We start from the raw sequence: 23,683 nt of genomic DNA on the forward strand, positions 1-23,683 counted from the left end.
AATCAAAACCTATGATTAGGTTCTTAAATTACCAAAGCATATACTAAAATAAATTTTGATTATTTAAAAAACATAAACATATAATTTTATAAATGATATTTATTCGTTTGTTATGATTAAAATTTCATAAATTTTACATTTAAGTTTTTCATTTTAAGATATTCATATATAAAAAGAAAAACACCTTTACAATTGGTAGGTGGATGGATAAATAATCTACCAAATGTTTCAACAACCACACAGTAACTGGTCAAATTTAACAGCTTCAAATATTAATTATAAGTAAAGTAATAAGTAAGTCAATTATAGATAGACTATGACTATAACTTGGGTGCATATTTAGGTCAAAATTCAATATAAATATAGATATCAATCGTTTTTTAATGTATGACGCAGTTAAGTTGTCCGGATTAATTTTAATCTACTATACTATACAATGTTGACCAATAAAAAATTATTGTTCAAATGATTCTTAACATAGTTATCAATATAACTATTATCATCATAAGATTCTTTATACACTGTTTATTATTAAACAAAATAGGACAAGGGCAATCAAAAGATCCTAATTAAAAATTAAATTCAGGTAGTGGATGAAATTGACATGGTCTAAGTCTAATTTAACTATTCGTCTAGACTCTCACGCAATTAGAATACCAAAGAATCATAACAGTGACATTTTCTTAGGTTTATGTCAATTCCATACAAGAATCCTTAAAATCATAATTAAGGTTCATACTAATTTAGAAAAAAAAACTGGAAAATCATCAAAACATAACCTACATAAGTCATACTAACCTTGATCCGTGAGAGATCTTTTAAAAATGCGTACTTCATTCTTTCTATTCTCCAACTTTCGTTTATCAATTTATTTTTTTTGTTTTTCTTTCTCCTATCACACTTTCACAATGACTTACTGCGAAAGGTAGAACTATGATCCCTTTTATTAATCAATGTTTTCAAGTTGATTTTTATTATAACTTTTCCATAATATAAACTTAATATAAATAATAGAATAATATATAAATATGATTTGATGATAAGTAAAATACGTGAAAGTGAAATGATTGGAAAAATTTATAATCACTGACATATCATTTTTCAAATTATATCGATACTAATTTAATCAAACGAACCATTGACTATTTTTAAATAAAACAAAGATTGAATTGGGAAAAGAATAATCCTAAAATGTTAAGACAAGTTTTATTTTACTTCTTTAAATATTTAAAAGGGTTTTTATTTGGCATTACAGATATTTGAATTACCTAGTATTTTCATCAAATGAATGTTTAAATAATTAAATAAAACCGAAGTAGCAGTAATGATAACTTATTGCATGACTAAAAGATGCATGGCAAAAATTTAAAATGAAGTCCCAAAATAAGAAGTGAGTAGAGTAATTTCAGTTTCCTGAAAATGATGTTTTGAAGTGATTATCGAAGTGGTTTGAATGTATGTTGTATGTAAGATATAGAATGGGATGGGAAGTGAAGTTTGAATTAGGGTAGGAAAGTAAGTTGGAATGGAAGGTGTGTTGAGTGTGAAAGTGGAAAAAGCCTAAGGAATATCAAAGGACAAGAGAGACAGCTGAAGGAGTATCTAAACAGCGTGTCCCTTTCCCTTTCGTTTTTACAAAAAGCCGTGCCTTCTGCTTTCGGACCATAATACCCTTCATTCTGAATAGCATAACATAACATATCATAACCCCTGTGGCTACTAAACACTGAAATCTTCAACCCAAAGCATGGCAAAGTCTAACGGTCCTCCCATCATACAATCTCAGAATTACGCCCACAGTCCAGTCCACCACGCTGTCGTTTTGGCCGATCACACCACTCTCTCCAGAATTATCTCCTCGCTCCCGCGTCTCCCCGATCCTTCTCTGATCCAAACCGAATCCGATTCCCTCGCGCAGGAAAAAATCGCTGATCAGATCTCCACCCTTCTCGACCGCCGCGACGTTCCTTACAGAGAAACGCCTCTCCACCTCGCCGTACGCCTCAACGACCTCTTCGCCGCCCGTTCCCTCGCCACTGCCGGCGCCGATGTCTCCCTCCAGAACGCTGCTGGCTGGAACGCCCTGCAGGAGGCTCTCTGCCGCCGCGCCTCCGACATTGCGCTTGTCCTACTACGCCTCCACCACCGCAATGCCTGGTCCAAGTGGCGCCGCCGCCTCCCTCGCGTCGTCTCCGCGCTCCGCCGCATGCGCGACTTCTACATGGAGATTTCCTTCCACTTCGAGAGCTCCGTCATTCCCTTCGTCGGCAAGATCGCCCCCTCCGACACCTACAAAATCTGGAAGCGCGACGGCAACCTCCGCGCCGATACTTCCCTCGCCGGCTTCGACGGTCTCAAAATCCAGCGCGCTGACCAGAGCTTCCTCTTCTTCGGAGACGGAGATCACTCGCATGATGTCCCTCCCGGTTCGCTTCTCGTTCTCAACCGGGACGACCGCAAAATCTTCGATGCCTTTGAGAACGCAGGCGGACCGATGAACGAGTCCGATGTCGCCGGATTCTGCTCGCAGACGAGTGTGTACCGTCCTGGAATGGACGTGACGAAGGCAGAGCTTGTGGGCAGAACGAATTGGCGAAGGCAAGAGAAAACAGAGAGCGTGGGAGAATGGAAGGCGAAGGTGTACGAAATGCATAACGTGGTTTTCAGTTTTCGGTCGAGGAAAGTTGCTGGCTGTGAGTCTGACGTGGCAGGGAGTGAACAGGTGCTGCCGTTGGAACTGGACGAAGATGACGACGGTTTTCTTGTTGCGGAGAATCCTAGTTTCGGGTTTCCCATGCCAGACAAGAGAAGACACAGTAGTTTTGTCCGAGAAGATAGAGAATGGGTCCCAATGGGAAGGAAAAGCGTCGACCTAACGTACGGAACTGCCCCACCTCCGCGGAGATCTTCGGCAAGCGTGACTGTGCCACAGACCAAAGAAAAAGAGTTCGTCAGAAGCTTACGGCCATCGGTGTGGCTAACGGAGCAGTTTCCGTTGAAGACGGAGGAGCTACTGCCGTTACTCGACATTCTCGCCAATAAGGTGAAGGCTGTCAGGAGGCTCAGAGAGATACTCACTACCACTTTCCCGCCGGGAACTTTCCCCGTTAAGGTAAGGGCATCATGGGAATAGTATCATTTTTAGTCTTTTTATAAGTAAATTATTTTAAAATTCAGATTCTATTTTGGCTTTACCGTTTGTTAAGGCTATCGGTATTGTTTTCTGTGGGCCATACTCGAAGAATCCCTCGCAGAGATTTAGAATATGGGTGGGGCCAATGTTGTGAGTTATGAGTAATAATTTGGATGAACAGTGATGTGAGGTCAATAGCATGGTCCCACACGATGATGACGTGGTGTTGGATCTGTTTGGCGTGTAGTGAATCGACTGCGGATGACCCTACCTTTACTGCCAACGTCCACGGCGAAGTCAATGTCGGGGGGTTGACCGTGATTTGTCTGCCACGGATACAACATTCACCTAAGATTGTGAGGATTGATACTTTGACGTAGAAATGTAGGAGACATGACACGAGGAATAGTAATGGTGAGGACGAATAGTTTGGCGTTATAAATAATAATTATGGTTTTGGTGTGATCAGGTGGCTATACCGGTGGTCCCTACAGTGAGGGTGGTGATTACTTTCACAAAGTTCGTGGAGCTGCAACCTCTGGAGCAATTCTACACTCCATTCAGTAGTCCCAGACATTTGGTCAGTGGAGAGGAGCAACAGAAGAAAACAGAAAACAGATGCTCCTCTTCGACCACATCGTCCGTAGCATCAATGTGGCTGAGACGAAGTAGCAGCGTCAATAAGCAACAGCAACAGCAACAGCAACTGCAGCGATGTTCCTCCTCCATGACATTGGATTCGGACCCTTTTGCTATTCCTGTGGGATATACATGGACGAGTGTGGATGATAAATCGCGGAAAATGAAGAAATCCAAGTCCGTGAGAAAGTCTAAATAACAAGGATAGGTGTTTTTAGCGTCCAATATGTAGATAGATAGATATCCTGGGGCATGGCATGGGGACGGTGGTCACAAAGTGCTTAGAAGCTAAAATAGGTTAGAGCTTCTAATGGAATCATCATCATCCATAAGGTGCTTAGAAGCTAAGGCTTTATTTGTTTGCTTACAGTTTTGTTTTATGTCTTCATTGAATCATTACATGCATTGATTCTTTTCTTTCAACTTGTAAATTGTGCATATACATGGAAGGGCCCATAGCAGCGCTTTGTCTTTTTTCTTCTCCCTTCGTCAACGGAGAATAAATTCTGGAATTGCCAAAAACTCTCATTAACAAATAAGAAACACACGACTCTTGCCTTGTCACTTTTAATTTTGTCTTGTATCCAAACAGATTCACCACTCTCACCTCTTCTTTCTCCGTCATTACTCACTGTCTTCCCTCACCAACCACTCCTACTGTCTCTCTCATTGTGATGCAGTGTGGAGAAAAACAGTTGCATGGAAGAGAGAAGCTCTTTAGGAGATAGTTTGGAAATAAAATATATATTTAACCCTAATAATTATTATAAAACTCTTTTCTAACATAATTTTTATGATTTAATATATGAGTAAATCATATTTAAAAATATTAATTTTAATATAGTTAATTTTTTCAAATATAACTAACTACATGATAAATGTACCAAAATTGACGTTTCAAAACAACTCTATATAATTATAAAAGTGTGCAGGTCATGTCACACACTATAAAACTATTTCCATTTTTGTTTTAGGTTTAATTGCATATTCATCATTCAAATTTTGTAAATATTACCATGTAAGTATTTATGTACATGTTTTGACCATTTAAATGTTTAATTTTTACAAATTTTATTAGCTCATTAAATGCTGTGACAGTGTATACATATAATTACAGCTGATATTAGTCGAGAAAATTAATAACAAGGGTGATATTTATTTTTATAGTACAAGTGAAATTTAAGTTTGATTTGATAAGCATGAAAAAGTGGAAAGAGAGAGAGAGTTGGTAGGTGTGAAACGTAAAGAAAAAATTGAAGTGGTGAGACAACATAATTCATTATAGTAAACTTTAGGTGGTATTGATAGTTTAGTACTTATGGAGTATCGAGTGCTAGAAATGTGCTCTAATCACTGCCCATCCATTCACCAAACAGATGAAAAAATCGGTAGAATGGTGAATAAAACATCTTCCTCTGATGAACAAATAATTTAGAAACAAAAGGGCTCTGTTGCAACTCAATTATTATTGTGGAAATAAAAAAATAATACTTCCTCTGATGAAAACAGGTATTTAGAGACATTTTTGTCTCCATATGATATTGATCATAGAAACTCTTTTCATCTCTTAGTTGTATTCCTTGCAATTCAATCAAATAATTATGTTTTTGTATATTAAATTTACTTTTCTATAATAAATAATAAGACAATGCTTCTATCTCAGCAAATTTAAAATAGATAATCAGAATTAAACTACAAGGTAATAATCCATAAACCAAATGTCACTTCCCCTTTATCAGAAATTTGCAGCAAGGAAGAAAATTGTCGGTGTCTTAAAGCTTCTAGGTGAAGCAAAGTGGTTGGTGTCTATGTTTTTCAAAGAAATAGAAAGAAGAGAAATAGAGAGACAGAGAGAGAATGAAATGAGTCACTAAGTTATTGTGACGTGTAACTATTAATTTGAATTCAGTCTTTTTATAGACTCAGTTAGCTGTTTCTAAGAGAAGGGATAAAGTTTTGTCCAGATTTTTTTGGGAGATATTTTAGGATACTAACAACGTAAATTTCTAAGATTATTTTTCTACATTTTGAATTATAATATTACCTTTTTATCACAACTTAATCTGTACGGGCAATTATACACAATATTATGATAATTTTTACAATGGATTTATCGATCGATCATAATTAAAATTAGTTTAACACCTAAATTATATAAACAAGACAATAATTAGATGCAAAGAAAATTGAGTTATAATTATGTAGATTGATCTAATCAAAATTTCATTAAAAAAACTATAAATATAGATTAAATATATGTTGTTAACACATCAATTAAGTTTTTATTGTAGTATTAATTGTTTTAATTGATCTAATTTAAGTTGATTTTGGTACCAAAACATCTTTAGTACAAACATTCTCCAATTGTCAGGCAAAGGCCTCCAATAAAATGAGAGCATACTAATCATATCAACCGTCGCTACCAACGAGTTATGGTATTTGCTTGTCTTAAAACTATTCATTAAACCGTTTTGTCTTAACCACAATATTTTTATTTTATAATGTTATGAGTATATATTATATAAATACTTCATTCATTGTTGTTTTTATATGAACAACGGGAAATGTAACTAAAAAAAATCAACCACCGTGAAAAGAATGATTGAACATTCAATACCAGATAAAGTAATCAATTGAAATAAAACAAAAATATATAGTTTAAGTAATCGCTTTACTTTTAAATATTTAGTAATCAATTTAAATTTTTGTTTATGAAAAAAACATCAGAACATTTAATCTTGAAGAAGAACATATTATGATTCTCAAGTGCAAAAAGGTAAGTAGTTAACTTATTATGAGTAGCAAAAACATAGTAATTTAACTTTAATCGAGTGGTTTGAATTTGAAAGAGGGTTCAGGTAGCATCACTTTAGTTTAATGTTGGATAAAAACAGACTCATTCGTACAGAAGACGTTACCATGTTATGCAATCTTTATTCTTTTTCCCCTCTCACCCTCTCTTTTCACAAACCTTTCTTTTTCTTTTTAAAGCTTTGTTTATAGCACCATTGGACCACACCTATGGTTGGTTGGTTGGATCCAATCCAATTAATAAATATAAAAGGTTCTTTCATCTTGTATATCCTTTTTTACTTTTAATTTTTTTTCCGAAAAACTATAAAAGTTAATTCTTTTAAAACTATTTTATCCTTGTTAGGTGTGTCAAATGAATATCAATGTGTGTTATGCTCTTTGACAATGATACTTTGACAACATTTGTTTCACAACATTTTAACATCATCTACGTGTCATCTTATGATTGGTCCAAAATTACTCCCCAATCAATAATAATAATCATAAACACCAACACGAACTCAACACATAGATAGTGTTAAAATGTTGTCAAAAAAATATTGTCAAATTATCATTATTTAGAAAGAAATTTGAAATACAGGATTGAAGGTGAGAGTAAAAGAGCCTTGATCAAAACTCTCCAACTTTCATTTTTTAAGACTTTCATGCTTCTCACCAATATTATCCTCATCAGAAAAAAACCAGTAAGAGCATTAAGAGGGAACTACCACAGCTACTGCTGCATTATTTCACAGCCATTTATGCAGACAAGTTTTCCAGAAAATTTTTAAATCAACAAAGATAAACCAGTAAAGGGGGTTTGATACTAGTAGTCTAAGAGGACACTAGACTAGTGTTCATTGTACGCTAATCATTCTTTCATGAATACATGTTCTTTATCTTTTTCCGCAAAAAAAGTATGGGTGATAAAACAGTAACTATATGACTTTTAATAAAAAATAAAAACAGAAGTCTCAAGATAGAAAACCCAAATGAAAGATTCTTGATCCATGCATTGATTAAAGTGTCCAACAACGTTGGATGAGAATTGACAAGATAAAAAACTCAAACCACACCAAGCCTGAACAAAGACCAGGGTAGAAGGATTACACTATACTATTATTATGTCATAAGGTTTAGTATTTATTTAAAAATAAAAAGAAAAACTAGGAAAGATGACGCACATAGTTTGCTTAACCAGATGGGAATACTCAAACAGATAGGTGAGTTGTCAAGTCCTGTTATGAAAAGATAAAGATAAATTAGGAAAAGGAAAAGCAATGTAACATCACATTTCAATATATATATCATTTCCTTCAGTCCTCCTTCTATACCTTTTAAATTTCAAGTCTTTCTTTCATCAACCATTCTTCTGCATCAAAATCTCATTCATTCCATTTGGAGGTATTGCTCCTGTCTTTAAGCTTTTCTGTCTCAAGTTTTCACCACAGGCACTTGCCAAGTATTTCTGGATTTGAAAGATTCCCCAGTTTTATTAGATGTGTGTTGCAATTTATATGAATTCATGATCACGTGCTGTAATATATTTTGAAGGAAAGTACTTAAATTTGTTATTCCCTCGTTGAGCATAAGATCAGATTGGCTATAAATTCAGAAAACTATTAGTGTTTATAAGGTTTCACCTTCATAGATTTGTTCTGTAGTAATGATTTGTTGAGATTTTGTCTCTTGGTATCTGAAAGGTTTAAGGTTGTTTTATGGTGATGGCATCAGGGAAAGATGGCAAGCGAAGCTCCAAGTTGGGCAGATCAATGGGGTGCTGGTGGTATTGGTGCCATGGAAGATGATGTGACAAGATCTCAAAAGGAAACAGACAAGAACAAGAATTCAGGTTCTAAGGGTGGTTTCGGCAAAGTCAAAGCAACTGCTTCAAATTGTATCAAATGGTTCAAAAGTCTGTGCAAAAGAAAGAGTACATCCAATTAATGTATAATGTGTGAACTATTAATTCACCACTATGGCAGCAGTTTTGTAGTCTTTTTCTTTCACCTCTTTTAATGAATTGAAGATGTATCAGAAAGTTAAGGTTGATTGAATGATATTAGTTAATTATGGAGGAAGATGCTCTTTAAATTTAGCATTATTTAGCACTGCATGATTGATTGCGTACGAGTTAAGACATCCTTTAGGATAGCATGTCACTGTTTTGCTTAATTATGCATCGTTGCTAATAGGTTCAAACTTGTTAAGAAGTTTCATTTTCCTTTAAATAAGTCTCGTTAAATCATATTATTTTTAAACAGTTTCTGCATCATGAAATTTTATAAGAACTCACAGTATATTTCCTTATGTAAATTAACTTATTTTAAAATACAAAAAAAAAATGTGATCAACTTTGGAAATGAGTCAAGTCAATAATTACAAAAGGTAGGAGCAAAAGCATGGTTAAAAATACTTCTAAAAAATTCCTAATTTTCATTAGAAAATTATAATTTAAAAACCCTTTGAATTAATTTTGAAATGAAAACAATTTTTTTTTTGAAACCTTTAGAAATTTCCTTTTGGGAGAGTTTTGTTCACAAAAGGAATTTTGTCAGTTATTAGACAAACACTATGCTCTACTGGGAAAAACAACTCATCCCAATATCAAACTTGTATAAACCTTCATTTCAGTAATTACTAAGTCAAGCATATATGATGATCCAACAGGAGGTCTCACAATTCCATGCAAGGATGATTAGTTCTTAAACATTATCATTGACTTGAACCACAAATAAATCATGCCAGTGGAGAATAAGTTTATTACATGATTTAATATGATTATGAATATCTTCTGAAATACAACATACCATCAGCATATATAAGAAATGTAGTGCAGAAACTCTGTTTGATATATTGACAAACCTTCATTTTCATTGATTGCTATTGATTAGCTGTTGCAATTTCAATAATGACACAAACAACGAAACCACAACTCATTTTTCCTGAAATAATAGAGCACCGATTCCATTTCAAAACAAGCTTTCCCGAAGCTTTAAAAAAATTCTCAAAAAGCACATTTTGGAAGCTTTTAAAACTTTACTGGAAAAGAAATAAATATTGAGGGAAGCGTTTGAAGCACAATCCTTTTAAATAATGCCTGAACTGTAATTTGCCATCGTGTGACAATTATTGAGCCAAGACACTACCAATCTCAGAGGTCACTGGATTACTTTAAATCTCTATTTTCTTTTGTATCTGTGGCGTTCCTCTCTTTTTCCCAAAACAATAAAGCACCATAGTGTCCTCGTTGAGTCGTTACCAAAACCAAAACAAATTAAAAGCTTCATTAAAAAATTACAAATCTCAGGCCGCCATTAAAAAAAGAATTCAACTGTCAGCATAAAATATAAATTCATATATTGAAATTCATATTTTTAGAACAATACACATAATCGAAGAGCATGAAAATCCTGTTCAATATATACGTAAACCATACCATTAACAATAAACAGGATAGGCATTGACTATAGACAACAGAACTTGCAGCATCTATTTACAGAGTTGATCATAAATTATTAAATTTAGTGGGAACCGAAAGTGTTCTCTCCACTGTAAGTCATGTAAAGAAAGCCATCATCGTCCTTATTTTCCTCATAAATGGAAGACATCAATGCGGCTGCAACAAGAGATTCAGTTCATAAGCACAACAAGAATTTGTTATCGTAATGTTTTATTATTCAGCTTGAGTCGCCGCTACTAACCAGTTGGAGGTAATGTGTTATTGATAAAAACAAAAATAGCCTTCTCCGCACCGACCTTGATCCTTTTACGAACAACATAAACAAATTGACCAACAGTCAAATCCGCTGGGACAAGGTACCTGCAGCATCACAACAAGAGAAACAGAACCAGGTGAGAATTCACTGCTGCACAAAAGAATAGATTTATGCATTGTGGTCTAACCCAACGCTACATCAATGGAAAAAATCTTCCTAAACGAAGTAATGAAGTGGGTGCAAACTAGACCATAGATAAAATAACATTCTACATACAAGTGAATAACATTTTATTATTTAACTAAGTTAAGCAATTATATCTTATAAATGCAAGAAAAAGAGAAAGGGAAATATTTCGCAGAAAGCAGCTGACTGGGCTAGGAAGAATAAGCTGCAAACCAATAAAAACAATGTATTAGCTTAGAATTTAGGTTGAGCACCCAACTCAACTCTGAAAAACTTGTTGGTAATGTGAGGACAATTCAAGTTGTATAAGTTCTGTTTAAAAAATATCTGTAGTTGATGTGGGATGTGGTTAAATAACATCTTTGAAGTTTGCTACAATCCCGTCCAAAGCAGCTACAACTAAGTGAACTAAAGGTGACCACAATTAAGACAACTTTCAAACATCTTCCCTCACGCCTAGGGCTACTACTACCTTGGAGCATGGCAATGCAGATGACCAAACAATGGTTCAAGGATAAACTATGATGCAATCTTATAATTTGGACTTGGGATTAACTTAATGTCCCAAACTAATAAAGCTCTATTTCACTTCTTCTGGAGTATTCTACACTTCAGAGTGTTTCCACACTGGTGACGAATCTTACAACACCTTCCCCATTAAAGGCTGGAAGTTTCACTTTCTTTATTTGTACATGATACCCAGCCTAACGTGGATATTCGAATATGATCCCTGACTAGAAGAATTCTTTTCTTTGACAGGAATTCTCATTTCCTCCACTTTTCTCTTCCTTTACAGCCTTTGCATCCTACAGAAAACGCTCTCTTCCATGAGTTTGGTTAGGACCAAAACTAGAAATAGGAAAGAAAAGAAATATTTTAGTGAAAATTGAAATACAGGGAAAGGGGAGAGATCTCTCTTCAAATGGCATCCTCTTTACCAAGAATTTCTCTTTTCATGAAGAGCACAAGCTCAATCTAAAAATGATAACCAAACAGAACGAATACTTTCCCTTTAGCTGATAATTTATCCTAAAGTGCTTCTAGAAAACATTACCCAAGCAGACCTTAAGCTGAACTCACAAATTAGATGCACCGTTCAGTTGTATTGTAAATATTTCGAGTTGAGCTAATACTGGCTATTAATATATTCACTTTGCCCGTAAAAACAAAGCATCAATTGTACGACGCTGATCTGCTTCCAATTTGTCCATTTTCACTGTCCACGCTACCGTTACGTTATTACTGACACAACAAACAAAAGAAAGCCCCAAAATCTTTACAGAAAGCATCAACCAACTTCAAGAAAAAAGATACCCTTGAGAAAGCAAAAATATACATGAATACAGTAAGTGGTGTTTTATACGATCACTAACTTCTTCTTGTCAATGTCTGGAATGTCAGTTCTTTCCGCTCTCTCAACAATCACCTGCACACAATGACTGCATTTCAACAAGAGTGCCTCAAGAAAACACAAACAATCTAAACAAAAGAACCCACCGGTATTCTATCAGGATACTTGTCTCTAATGCGAGCAGACTCAGCTTGCCTTCTTTCTGGCATGGGGAAAAACAAAATGTTCAATTCATGAGTTTAAAGGGAAAACTATGCAACAAAGTATACCTTAGATATTATGAGAAAAATGCAAACTCCAAAAGGGAGGGAAAAAATTGTCCTCGGGCAAAAGATTGTGTATTTAAACGCAGGAATAAAAGAAAGAAAAACCCAGAATTTAGTTCTATTCCGAATAAACCAAATATCCTTCTCAGTTGATGTTATGATAAAATTAATCGAAATCATCTAGATGAATTATGTTCCCTATAATTCTTCTTTTCTACAGAATCCAAAAGCTCGTCGATTTTAAATTACACGAATACAGAATTTATCTTTAGGGTAGAAGTGAGAAAGATTTAAACTTTACTAATTAAATATAAACCCTACTGAGGGTGATGAAACACGTGACCCAGAACTAAGAATAGCAAAGTAAAAATATTGGAAGAGAAGTTAAAGAATAGGAAGAGGACCTAAGGGATGCTCAAGCTTGAAGGAGCTTTTGGCCATGGTCTGTGAAGATCTGAAACAGCGAAACATTAGAAAAGAAAATTGAGTAAGGAAAAGAAAGGGAACATAATAGCGAAGAGTAAGGTTGGAGAAAGGATTGACATACCCAACACAGTCACAAGAAAAAATGGATGAAAGATTGATTGGGAAATTAGGTTAAGAGAATAGAAGAGAGGAGAAGAGATGAACGTAATTGAGACGGAGAAGAAACCTATAATTACTACTTTTTTTAACTAAAACTATCATTACCACTTGCCAGCTTTATTTCTTTTTCTGTTGTTTTTTTATCACTGTCATCTTCCTTTCTTATCGTATCCCATGTGTAATTATCATATATCTGTTCTTTTTAAATAAATATTTCACCTCAAACAAAAATTTACAAACTTTATCTATTAATTGATAAAAAATAAAAAAGTTGGTTTCCTAACCCGACATAATGCCCAAATAAAGCTCCAGCCAATTTATGAATATTTACAAAAAAATATTTATTCACTTCGATTTATATGTATTGATTATTCACGATTAATTTATGTTGTATTTAAAGTGTATACTGGAGATTACGAAACTAAAAGGATGTAATTATATATTTTGATAATGTGAATATGTGTTTATTTCTAATTTAATTAACATAATAAGGACGTAATTAAACAATTACACATTAATCAACATTAGGGTTGTGTCAGACATTTAATGAGGGTCATATGTGTTTAGTATAATAGATAAAAAAAAAGTTTATATGTAGACTGCTTATTTATTATTCATTTATTAATAAATTAATTAATTTAGAGTATCAAAGTGTTTTTTTGTAACATACATCCAATGGTAACTAATCATATCTACCAAAGGAACATTTTGCAGGAAAATTGTTAAAGTATAATTCTATTATTCTATTTTGATATCATAATAAATAATTTTATTTGCAGGTTTGAAAGTTGGAATAACACTAACGTTTTAAGTGTTATTTTTATTATATTTTTTTCCTTTATTTTTTTATTGCAATCAGAGTGACACTAATTTTCCCCTTTATATGATACTTAAGTATTATTTTATAATATTTATTGTAAATATGATTTTTTTTAAATTAAAAAAGTAAGTTACGTTTAATTTTTATTTTAATAATTATATAATTTATTATTGTTTTTAAACATTATAAGATTTTATGTACAATCAAATTATATTATTACTTTTAAAAACACATAAATGTTCCCATTTGGTTTACGTATTGACATTGCTCCATTCTTCGTTCTTCGGTTGTTTGGTTGGACAGTGAAGGTGGTGTTGTCTCGAAGAAATCGTGTTTGGTACGTTTGTTTGAACATCAAATAAGTAACCTTCTATATTTTTATAGTTGAAAATATGTTGTTGGTTGATAAAATGCATGGTTTAGATGTTGTTGGTTGATAAAATTACAACTAGAATAAATAATAAATAATACTTATAGAAAAATTCATGACTAAAGCAGTGAGAAAATACTAAATTATGGATGAAAATATAAAATTAAAGTAAATATGTATATTGAATTTAATTTATTATTACTAAAAGAAAAATGAGTTAACAATTTGAAAATAAAACACATCAAAAATGCTTTCAATGTAGGTTAAAATTATAAGGACATTGCTACCATGCTCCTTTGATACTCCATTTAATAATTTGGAATTATTTTACATTTTATTTATTTATTTTTAATAAGGACCTAAATATAATTTTGGTTTAAGATAATCTCTTCAAAGAGTATTTTTCATCTTCTAAAATTTTCTTTGTACAACGTTTTTTTTTTTTTTCAGTTTTTCTTCTTCGCAACGTTTTAACGTTCTTGTTAACTTTTTGATAATTATGCCAAATTGTTCAAGTAGTAAAATGAAAATCCAAGCATAATTTTTCCAAAAAAATTATATTTGTTTGACGGATTATGATTACTTATTAATTCATGCGGTGATTAAAAACATTGATTGATTCAATTCAAGATAAAAGCATATAAAACTACTAAATTTTAAAGTTATAAAGTGATTCGAGAAAAACTTCACTAGGGTTGAATTTCATGAACCAAACTTTATACAATAGTTTACACAATATATCTCTAACATATTCAAACATTCACATCATAAGCATAGTAGGCCTAATGTCTTAGAGGCAAGTTCTAAATCTCTATATGAAAATACTACTCTCTTGACTATTTTAACACAAGGTTTGCATTAAAATAAAATGTTTAGAATGACTACGAGATATTAAGTATATTCTTTAAACAAAAACTCTTAGTTATTCTATCTATGTCTAAGTTTCAACACATTTTTCAGTAATTTGATACTACCAAATAATATAGATATTCCATCATACATATGAATAATAAAGATAAAACATATAAATAATGAAAAAGATTATATTACATAGCAAAACTACTAAGAGTATGAATACATTATATCCAATCCTAGTGAAATGGGAGTTTAGCTACTCCCATACATCTAGAATACAAAAGTTGGATGAAAATTGATGGAATGAATGAAGAAATTTGAAGTTTTCCATCCTAGGAGTGTCTTTGCATGTGGCTTAAGTTTTGTCGTGTTCTCACACCAAAAACTAAGTTTTTCGTTTTACTCTCGACATTTTAACCACTCCCAAAAATTGTCTTCTCGTTGGGCGAGCTTGTATTGTTATTGGTCAAGAGTTAACTTCTGTTTCATGTATAATTGCTCTGTGTCATTGGGCGAGACAACTTTCTCACTGAGTGAGTGTTTGGTGGTTCTCATTGGACGAGCGATTGAGTGACTAGGCGAGAAGGTCCTAGTAGACAACTCTTTATTTTTTCCGAATCTTTCATTTTCCTACAAAATAATCTTAAGAAAAGAGAATTATATTTATCTTAAGAGAAAATTAACATAAAAATATTACATCTTTTCATGAGAGTAACACAAAAATGCACAAATGAAAATAAATAATAAGTTATAATAAGCATGAATAATATATATTTATCACTTATTAAAAATATAGTATCAAGCTTTATTAATTATTGACGTGTTCTAACCACCAAATAATATGATATTTATATTATTTATTTGAACGCTAAACAATCTACATTTAAATGAATGGTTAGTTGTCATTTGTTGTAGTTGATAAAGCTATGTCATCACTACCAACATATTCTAATAAAGTTGGACATATTTACATGTGCACTTACTACAAGAAATATAATTATTGAAAATGTAAGGAGATTATGTACAAGGATAATTCTCCCTTTAAAATTAATGGATTTTTGTTTTACTTTGTTGCATTAAGTTTATATTTTCACCATCACTTACAATTTCAATGTTCAGAAACATTGGTATCTCATGCAATAAGAAAAACTACCTCATTAAGGTGTTTTATTCAACCTTAAAACTAACAAAAGTCATTCACCTTTGTATTAAGATTCACAAGATAAACATGAAACCAACATATTAACTTATTGCGACTAATAAAGAAATATCCTTAAAAGTATCAATACAACCATAACATTTAAGTTTCATGGTGATATTAGAGATATAGAGTCAAAATGTCACAAATTAAAAGAAGTTTGAATATAAATGATTATGGAGTGACAAAACTTTGTTATGAAACGGAGAGGTTTGCTTGCTTTTCTCTCAAATTTCTTTTATATAAACAAAAAATATTAAATAAATAAAATAATTTCTTTTAAATATTATTGAATTCCATTATTTCACTCTCTTAAATTTTGTATACATCTATAAAAATAAATTTTAGCATCTAAAATAATTGGTTGAAGATCGACCATTGTGCTTCCATATTATATATATATATAGAGAGAGAGAGAGAGGAGAGAGAGAGAGAATTCTTTGACCAATAATTTTGCATAATTATCACATACATAAAAACATTTTATATTAAGGCTCATAGAGAGAGAGAGGAGAGAGAGAGAGTTCTTTGACCAATAATTTTGCATAATTATCACATACATAAAAACATTTTATATTAAGGCTCATAAAAAATTAACATTTTGTCATCATGTCATTAAACACATGATAAAATATAAGAACAAAATATATTTTCAACTAAACATTCTTACTACACAATTATAACTTAAACATGACATCTTATCTATTGATATATCCGGTGTCTTGTGTTAGTCACATTATATTTAATACAAAAAAACCATGAATTAAATATGATTAATGTTAACAACCAATAATGCTTTTACACAATGTTGCAAATATCAAAGTATAACCTTTATCGACTACGACCCTCAAATGCTTTCACAAATTGAAAGTAATATATAATCAAATTTCACACATTTTACATCAATTTAAATATATTATTTGAAGTTTTACTTAATTTAAAATTTGGTTTCAATGGTTTCACACAGTAACTTCTATATGTATCAATTTTTTTTATTCAATCAAATTATATTTCTTAAAACAATAACAATTATAATTATAATTTTTTTAATATAAAAAATATAAAGAAATTATCAATATTAGTTACAATTTTATTTTTAATATAAACATAACATTACAATCTTATAAATTCATTAATTGACAAAAATCATCTATTACATAAATTAAATCACTTATACATTTTTTATTTATTTTCTTTTCACCTTTTTCACTTTCATATAAATTTCCTTAAGAACAATTTTTTCATCATTTCTTTTATATTTCACATACATTCATTTCCTGTCCAAATATACCCTTAATCTTCATTTGCAATTGATTTCTCTACCTACATACACACTTATTAGCATTTTTTTTGGATCTTCATATAATGTTTTTCTATTATTATAATTATTCTTAAAGTGTTTTTTTGTGAGAGGGAATTGTACCTGTCAATTACAGGTTGAAACTGTGAAAGAATCCAACCATTTGACCTGATTTTGTGTATATTGGATTAGACCTGCCACCACAGCTCATCATTTTTAGGTCACAGATAAGATAGATGTTACTTTTGATTAATGGTTTGACCAGTAATCCAATTATTGATTAGGAGAAAAAATAAATCAATAACTTAATCTATTTCAACAAAGAAATTCTTCTGTCTTTTTATTACATACGCTTCATATATATATATATATATAAAAGCTAGTACATTTATAGTAAAATTAAAAAATTTGTTAGAAAAATTAAATGGAGAGAGAAAAAAAGTTAGTAATATAAGCTAAGCTAACTTATCTAGGTTTAACATTTATAATATACTTGTAAAGTTAATTTATAAATAAGGAAAGAATGAAAAAATATTGTATTATTTTTTGAATCATGATTGAAAATAAAATAATATTGCTTTAACTTATAATGGATAAATGTTTACATTGATTAATATAGTACAAAATTGCAGACAAAATTAGTATTTTTATCTTTAGTAAAAAAAATAATATTTAATTATGAAATTAGATAATTTAATGTAGATAAATAATTAACTAATTGTAAGCAAAAGATATCAAAGTGAGTTGATTCACAAAATAAGAGGGTCAAAATATTTTGAAAGGATAATATTGGTGTTCATGGTATTAACTAAAAGAGTCCACACAAAATAAATATCCAAATGTTATCTTATTATTTAACATATAAAATTTGGATAAAAGTAAATAATTTATTTTACATTGTATGACTCCATTTTTCTTATCAATAGCAAACACTCGAACCTATGTTTACATTTGAGAGGTAAATACTTTTAAATTATAGCAATCAAATCAGCTTAATTGTTCCACATTTTTTTCCTATGGTTCAATAAGTTAAGTTAAGCACGAACAGATGTTATAGCACAGTATACATTCTTTGAACACAAGAACAAAATAAAAAGATGATGTTGAGGGATTGAATCAGTACATCATTATTGTTCATTCATTTATTCTCTATTCATAGCTGGTGTGTGTGGAGATCGAAGATAATCATGTTAATGAGATGAGTTGATTTTGTCTTTTTATGTATTAATCGATTCCAATCCAAGTTGTAATACACTATATCCTTGGTTTCCCACGACCAATCCACTGAATCCAGTACCCAGAACTCAGTTGGGAGGGCCACTGTGTGAGTCAGATAGTACCAGGACCACAACAATGCATGCCATTGGACACTGCTGTGCTGTAGTGTCCATAAGCCATGCCAAATCTCAAAACACACACTATACTTCTTATTCTCACATTTTTTTTCATCTTCTTCCCTCTCTATGTTCTATTTGCTTCTTACACAAACACTTTTCCACTCTCTTCAAGTTCCACACAAGCCATGGATAATCCTTCAAGTTCCACACAAACTCTTCCCTCTGAGAAGGCTTCAAGCATGAAGAAGAGATTCCTCAAAAGAGCCAAGGAACACAGGTCCAGGCTCTATATCCTAAAGAGGTGCATTATTATGTTACTGTGCTGGCAGAAGTACGAGCAGTATTGATATTCAAAACCTCTCTTTAGCAGGTGGATACCATTAACTACATCAACCCCACTTTTTTTTTTCTTGTTTTTTTATTTTTGAGAAAAACTTTGCAAGTTTTGTAAATCATCATCAGTATATTATGGTTTTACTTAGAGGGAGGGAAGAAGCTATATATATATATAGAGAGAGAGAGAGATATTTCAGTGAGCATGTTGAACACTTTATTGCACTGTGAGCACTGTCTGAAGAAGATTCTTCCATGAATAGAAAGCGTTTCAACGTTAAAGAAGATGCTGGTTGGAATTAATACCCTGGTTTAATTAGCCATTGCTGTGAATATAGTGTGATCAAAGGAGGGTGCACTTGCAGGATTTACACGCTATTGTGTGAACTGACATTACTCAACTCAGCTTGTTTTCTAGTGTAAAAGAAGCTGAAAGAAAAGACATTATTTCACATGAAGATAGGGACATATCGTTGCTACTAAGTACAATGAGGTTTTGGTAGGACTTCGGTCAAGAATAAGGTTTGCCTACTTTTCTATTTATTTTGCCACTTCATCAAAGAAGCTTCAACTTTTCTATTTTTCCTTTTCTTTTTTACTGCCGTTCACCAATGACTCCAATCATGTTTTAGCCTTTTAACTTCATCTCTGATTTTTTCTTTTGTTGCTAGCAATTAAATGCTGTCTTACTTTTTATTAATATGGGGTGAACGGTAGAAACACATACTTGAATACAGACTGTTAGTGTAGCACATAAAACAATAAAATCCATGAGTTTTATCTGACAAGCTTTTGAAATTTGAAAATGATTATTCATACACACGCATATAATTAATATGAATCTGTGTTTCTGGCAGTTTACCAAATCATATTCGTTTCATTTCACATGCTAGGTATAAAACAAAATTATCTAAATTATGTAGTAGAAAATAATGCTTGAAGGAAACTTTGAATGCAATGTATTTCATCCACTGTTTGGTGAAGGGTTGAGGGAGGAGTAATAATTGAAGTAGTTCCCTTAAGCTGAAAAAGTGTATCTTTGGAAGAAAAGTGTGACATCTTTGAATGGGTTTAGTTTTGTTTAGTAATGGGATGGATTAAACAAGAACATGATGGTAAATTTAAATGAGAGAATCTGTTGCAGATCTAGACATGCAGTTGGTTGAATACTACCTATAAATTTTCTGGACCAGTATTAATTTTGTGTGTGTCAAAACAGAGAAGGTACTTGAAAGACCACAAGTAGAGAAACAAGGGCACAGCCTTGGTGTGAGCATTTATTTGGAATTGACATTTGGCCAACTCTTTGGTCTAATTTTGGTATTTCAAAGGGTCCCTAGCTGAAATTGGAAATTTGGAGTGAACTACAATGCTCATCATCATCATCTTTTCAGGTCTCTCCCCAAAATAGTGTTCAGATGCCTCCATCAAGAAAACTGCATGCCCAAAACATTCTATTACTACTTAATTAGAATAAACCCTTTATTGTTCTAATACCAACTATATCACACTCTCTCCATGTACAATGCAACTCTTTATCGCTTCCATTAGTTAGACCTAAGCTGCCAAAGCAGCTCTTTGTGTTTTTCTCCCTTTCTTAAACTCTTTTCTAGTCACATTTTTATACCAATTTCACGTTAAAAAACACTTTTTTACCATCTTGCATGCATCATCACCGTGAGCATACTGAGGGGTTGGATTAAATAAAGCTAAATTGTAATCCAATTATTGTGAGGTAAACTGAAAAAAGATTGATCTTTAGTTATTTTATTAATTTTGAAATTGTTTTATTCCTCTGGGTGGTGCGAAATTGTTGATAAAGTAAAAACTTTTGGATCGAAAACGTGTGCGAACAAATCTTCCCCTTAGTTATGGGCATTACTGGCGGAAATACTCGAAGCAACATAACATGTCACAGGGTCCCTCCCAACCTATGCATCAGAACTAATTAACACTGTGTATGCTAACCTATCATTCTGCTTCTCTCATCAAAAGGGGATTTAATTTAGGTATCACCAGCTGGCACCACCACTCTACCAAAAAGGCTAACACTTCATAAACATTTTCTTATCAATAATTTATTCAAATAAAAACCCATCAATTATTACATAAAGTTTTCTGTGAACAAACTGAAAATCTCCAAAAGGGTGTGACGAAAAAATAAATTTTGAAATTCATTGGAATGTTAGGAGACGTGGCATCCACCTCTTCCATGGTATTAAAAAAATAGATTCTATGAATCATGAATATACTTTCATAGTGATGTATGAACTTCCCTGTATGGATTTATACCAAAGAGGGTTTGATTTATAACAAGTATGTCCACTTACATCTATATCTCTGCCTTTGAATGTGGAAGAAAGTGATGATGAGTTTGATATTGAGGAAATCAAACTTTTTGCAGCACATAGATGTGTTGTTGAGAAACCAATTACCAAACATAATTGGTTGAACAGAGAATGAATGACACGAGTTAACAAGACTCAATCAAATCACTATATTCACAATTTCACACCAACCACTGAGAAACTTTCCAAAAGCCATTTCATACTATTTGAATTTCAAATGTGGTTGGCAGCGTACCAACTTACCCTCCCAGACTCATAAATATAAAACCCTGGAACCTGGACTCCTTTTCTTGTCTCACTGCCCTTCTCTTCTTGTCACACTTCAAAATATGCCTTTCTTTTCCATTTGTTTCCATTCTCACAATTTAATGTGCCCCCTCCTATTTTTTCCTGAGTCGTTGGCAAAGTAAATGCCACCATATTTAAGGCTCTGCATCTCTCTGTTTCTCTCTCTCTCTCTCTCTCTTCCATTATATTTTAAGAATCTCACAGGACACTCTTTACTTACTTCAAAGGAACATGCTTTCTTCATCAAACTTTCCAAGTATTATGCTTTCTGGTTATGATATACTGCAGTCACCATAAGGGGGTAAGCTTTTGTTATCACATTTATTAATCAATGCTTCTTTGTTTCTGAAGAAAGTGCAGGAACTTGAGATATTGGTGCGGTTCAATCAGAAGGCAGTGTTTTATTATTCAAAAGCTCTGTGTTATTTGATTGAGCCGTGCCAATATCACATGTAATTCACCTTTTTCTTCCTGCATACTGCTTCAGTAAGTTTTTCTCCTTCGTTATCATTCTGCAACACCATTGAGTTCATTATTCTTCATAGATAGCAAAAAGGAATTGTGAAAATTCGATCTTGAACACGGTAGCTCGATTGGGTGACCACCTTATTAGCATGTTTTTTTGTCTCCGAAAAGCAGTGAGCAATGGGATAGAGTGAATTGGTATGGTAGGTAGGAAAATCGTTTTAGCTTTTTCATTTTGTTTACTCTTTTGAGGGTGGTAGGGACTTCATTAGAGGCAAATCAATGAAGTGGGAATTGGCAAAGATAAATCTCTCTTTACGTTTACTTTGCTTCTGTGTAAAGGTTCATCTTTCTCGTGTTTACATTTAATTTTCGACATGTTTCCAACTACAAAAGTTCTCTACTCTGATTTGCTTCTCCAAACAAATCTTTCAGAAAAAAGGTTTTTTTATTATATTTATATTGTTTTATTGGAATTTATAAAAATTATTGTTATCATTATCCATCCTTTTTTGGAAAATTTACAGTGGGAAAATTTTCTTCTTGCTTATATTCATTTCGAAATGTAATTTAATTTTCATTTTTACAGTGTATTGTTGGTGTAATAGATTTGTACTTCTTGAGACCTGTTAAAAAAACTTCATATTTTATACATTACTTTTGGTATTGACTATCAATTATATGAAACAATATTCAATGGATGATTAGATTGAAACTTAACATATATAAAAAGAGAATCAAACCACTACAAAAATTTCTCCTATTCTTTATTTGTTTCACTTCTTTTATTGCTTTTTTTCTCTCTTTATTCTTTTAAGTATACTTTCAAAATTGCTTCTAGTGATTAAAAAAGTATTTTTTTTAAAAGCAATCACTGTTAAAAGAATTTTCTGAACAATTTATGTTCCTTTTTGGTTGATATTGTTTAGCCTCTTTATCCTTACAACATGACCATTTAATGATGTAGACCAATTTAAAATTAATGAGTAATATTTAAAAAAAATATATAGAATAAAACTATATGCTACAGCATATTTAGGTCGCTGTTTTTTATTTTGTTTACTTTTTAACGAATTAAGACCTGCTTCTCCTTTTTCAGTTAAATATTTGTGTATATAATAAAATTAAATTGAATTATATTTTATTTTTATCAAATCTCCCTGAGTTTCGTTCGTTATTGTAAATGATTTTTTTAATACTTTTTATTGTTGATTCAAGAAAAAGTTGTTTATTAATCATAGGAATACAGCTTATAAATAGAAATATATTTATGCATATCTGATTTTTAAAAAAAACTGTTTTACTAATTAAACTAACATTTCTTCTTTATAATTAATGCAAAATATTTTTTCCTGATAACAATTTTTTAATATCACAAGTTTTTTTTTGGTTATTTATAATAAAAACTAAAATTAGGTATCAGTTTCTTTTCTTCTTTTTTTCTCATAATTTAGAGTTCCATTTTTGCATTAACAATCATATTCTATATTCTTTTTTCTTTTATGAATGAACAACTTGCTCACAGGACAAATGAATCACGTTATTTATTCAATGACTCTCATTCAGGACTTCATAAAATGTTGCTCTCACATTACTGAATGGACAGTGAGGTAAACAAAAACAAAAATGAAACAGAAATTATAGTTTTTGATATAAACAAATTTTTTAGATTTTCTTTATTTTTTACTTCTTTTTCT

The 23,683-nt window shown here is 31.8% G+C and overlaps 2 protein-coding genes across 3 annotated transcripts; one reads left to right on the forward strand and one right to left on the reverse strand.

Annotated features, from left to right (window-relative positions):
• Positions 1-1,560: 1,560 nt before the first annotated feature.
• Positions 1,561-4,248, forward strand: LOC124833647 (uncharacterized). Its single transcript, XM_047308174.2, has 2 exons — positions 1,561-3,112; positions 3,603-4,248. Exons 1-2 carry the CDS (start codon positions 1,748-1,750, stop codon positions 3,969-3,971), a joined length of 1,734 nt encoding a protein of 577 aa, XP_047164130.1. The 5' UTR covers positions 1,561-1,747; the 3' UTR covers positions 3,972-4,248.
• Positions 4,249-9,900: 5,652 nt separating this feature from the next.
• On the reverse strand, positions 9,901-12,792 carry LOC124833687 (autophagy-related protein 8C-like). Of its 2 annotated transcripts, XM_047308223.2 has the most exons (6): positions 12,635-12,792; positions 12,492-12,541; positions 11,968-12,023; positions 11,844-11,896; positions 10,270-10,388; positions 9,901-10,184 (listed from the first exon to the last, which is right to left on the reverse strand). In XM_047308223.2, exons 2-6 carry the CDS (start codon positions 12,526-12,528, stop codon positions 10,090-10,092), a joined length of 360 nt encoding a protein of 119 aa, XP_047164179.1. In that variant the 5' UTR covers positions 12,529-12,541; positions 12,635-12,792; the 3' UTR covers positions 9,901-10,089. The 2 variants fall into 2 exon arrangements, with proteins under 2 accessions (XP_047164179.1, XP_047164178.1); XM_047308222.2 differs by lacking the exon at positions 12,635-12,792 and having other exon boundaries at positions 12,492-12,558.
• Positions 12,793-23,683: the final 10,891 nt, after the last annotated feature.

The sequence above is a fragment of the Vigna umbellata genome, chromosome 1, assembly GCF_029865625.1.
Source record: "Vigna umbellata cultivar VRB3 chromosome 1, Vumbellata_1.0, whole genome shotgun sequence".
NCBI lineage: Eukaryota > Viridiplantae > Streptophyta > Magnoliopsida > Fabales > Fabaceae > Vigna > Vigna umbellata.

Coding starts and splice junctions, on each gene's coding strand:
- LOC124833647 (XM_047308174.2), top strand. CDS start 1,748: ATGGCAAAGTCTAACGGTCCTCCCATCATACAATCTCAGAATTACGCC. Junction 3,113..3,602: donor CGGGAACTTTCCCCGTTAAG/GTAAGGGCATCA, acceptor TGGTGTGATCAG/GTGGCTATACCGGTGGTCCC.
- LOC124833687 (XM_047308222.2), bottom strand. CDS start 12,558: ATGTTTCGCTGTTTCAGATCTTCACAGACCATGGCCAAAAGCTCCTTC. Junction 10,389..11,843: donor CCAGACATTGACAAGAAGAA/GTTAGTGATCGT, acceptor GTGATGCTGCAG/GTACCTTGTCCCAGCGGATT. Junction 10,185..10,269: donor TAACACATTACCTCCAACTG/GTTAGTAGCGGC, acceptor CTCTTGTTGCAG/CCGCATTGATGTCTTCCATT.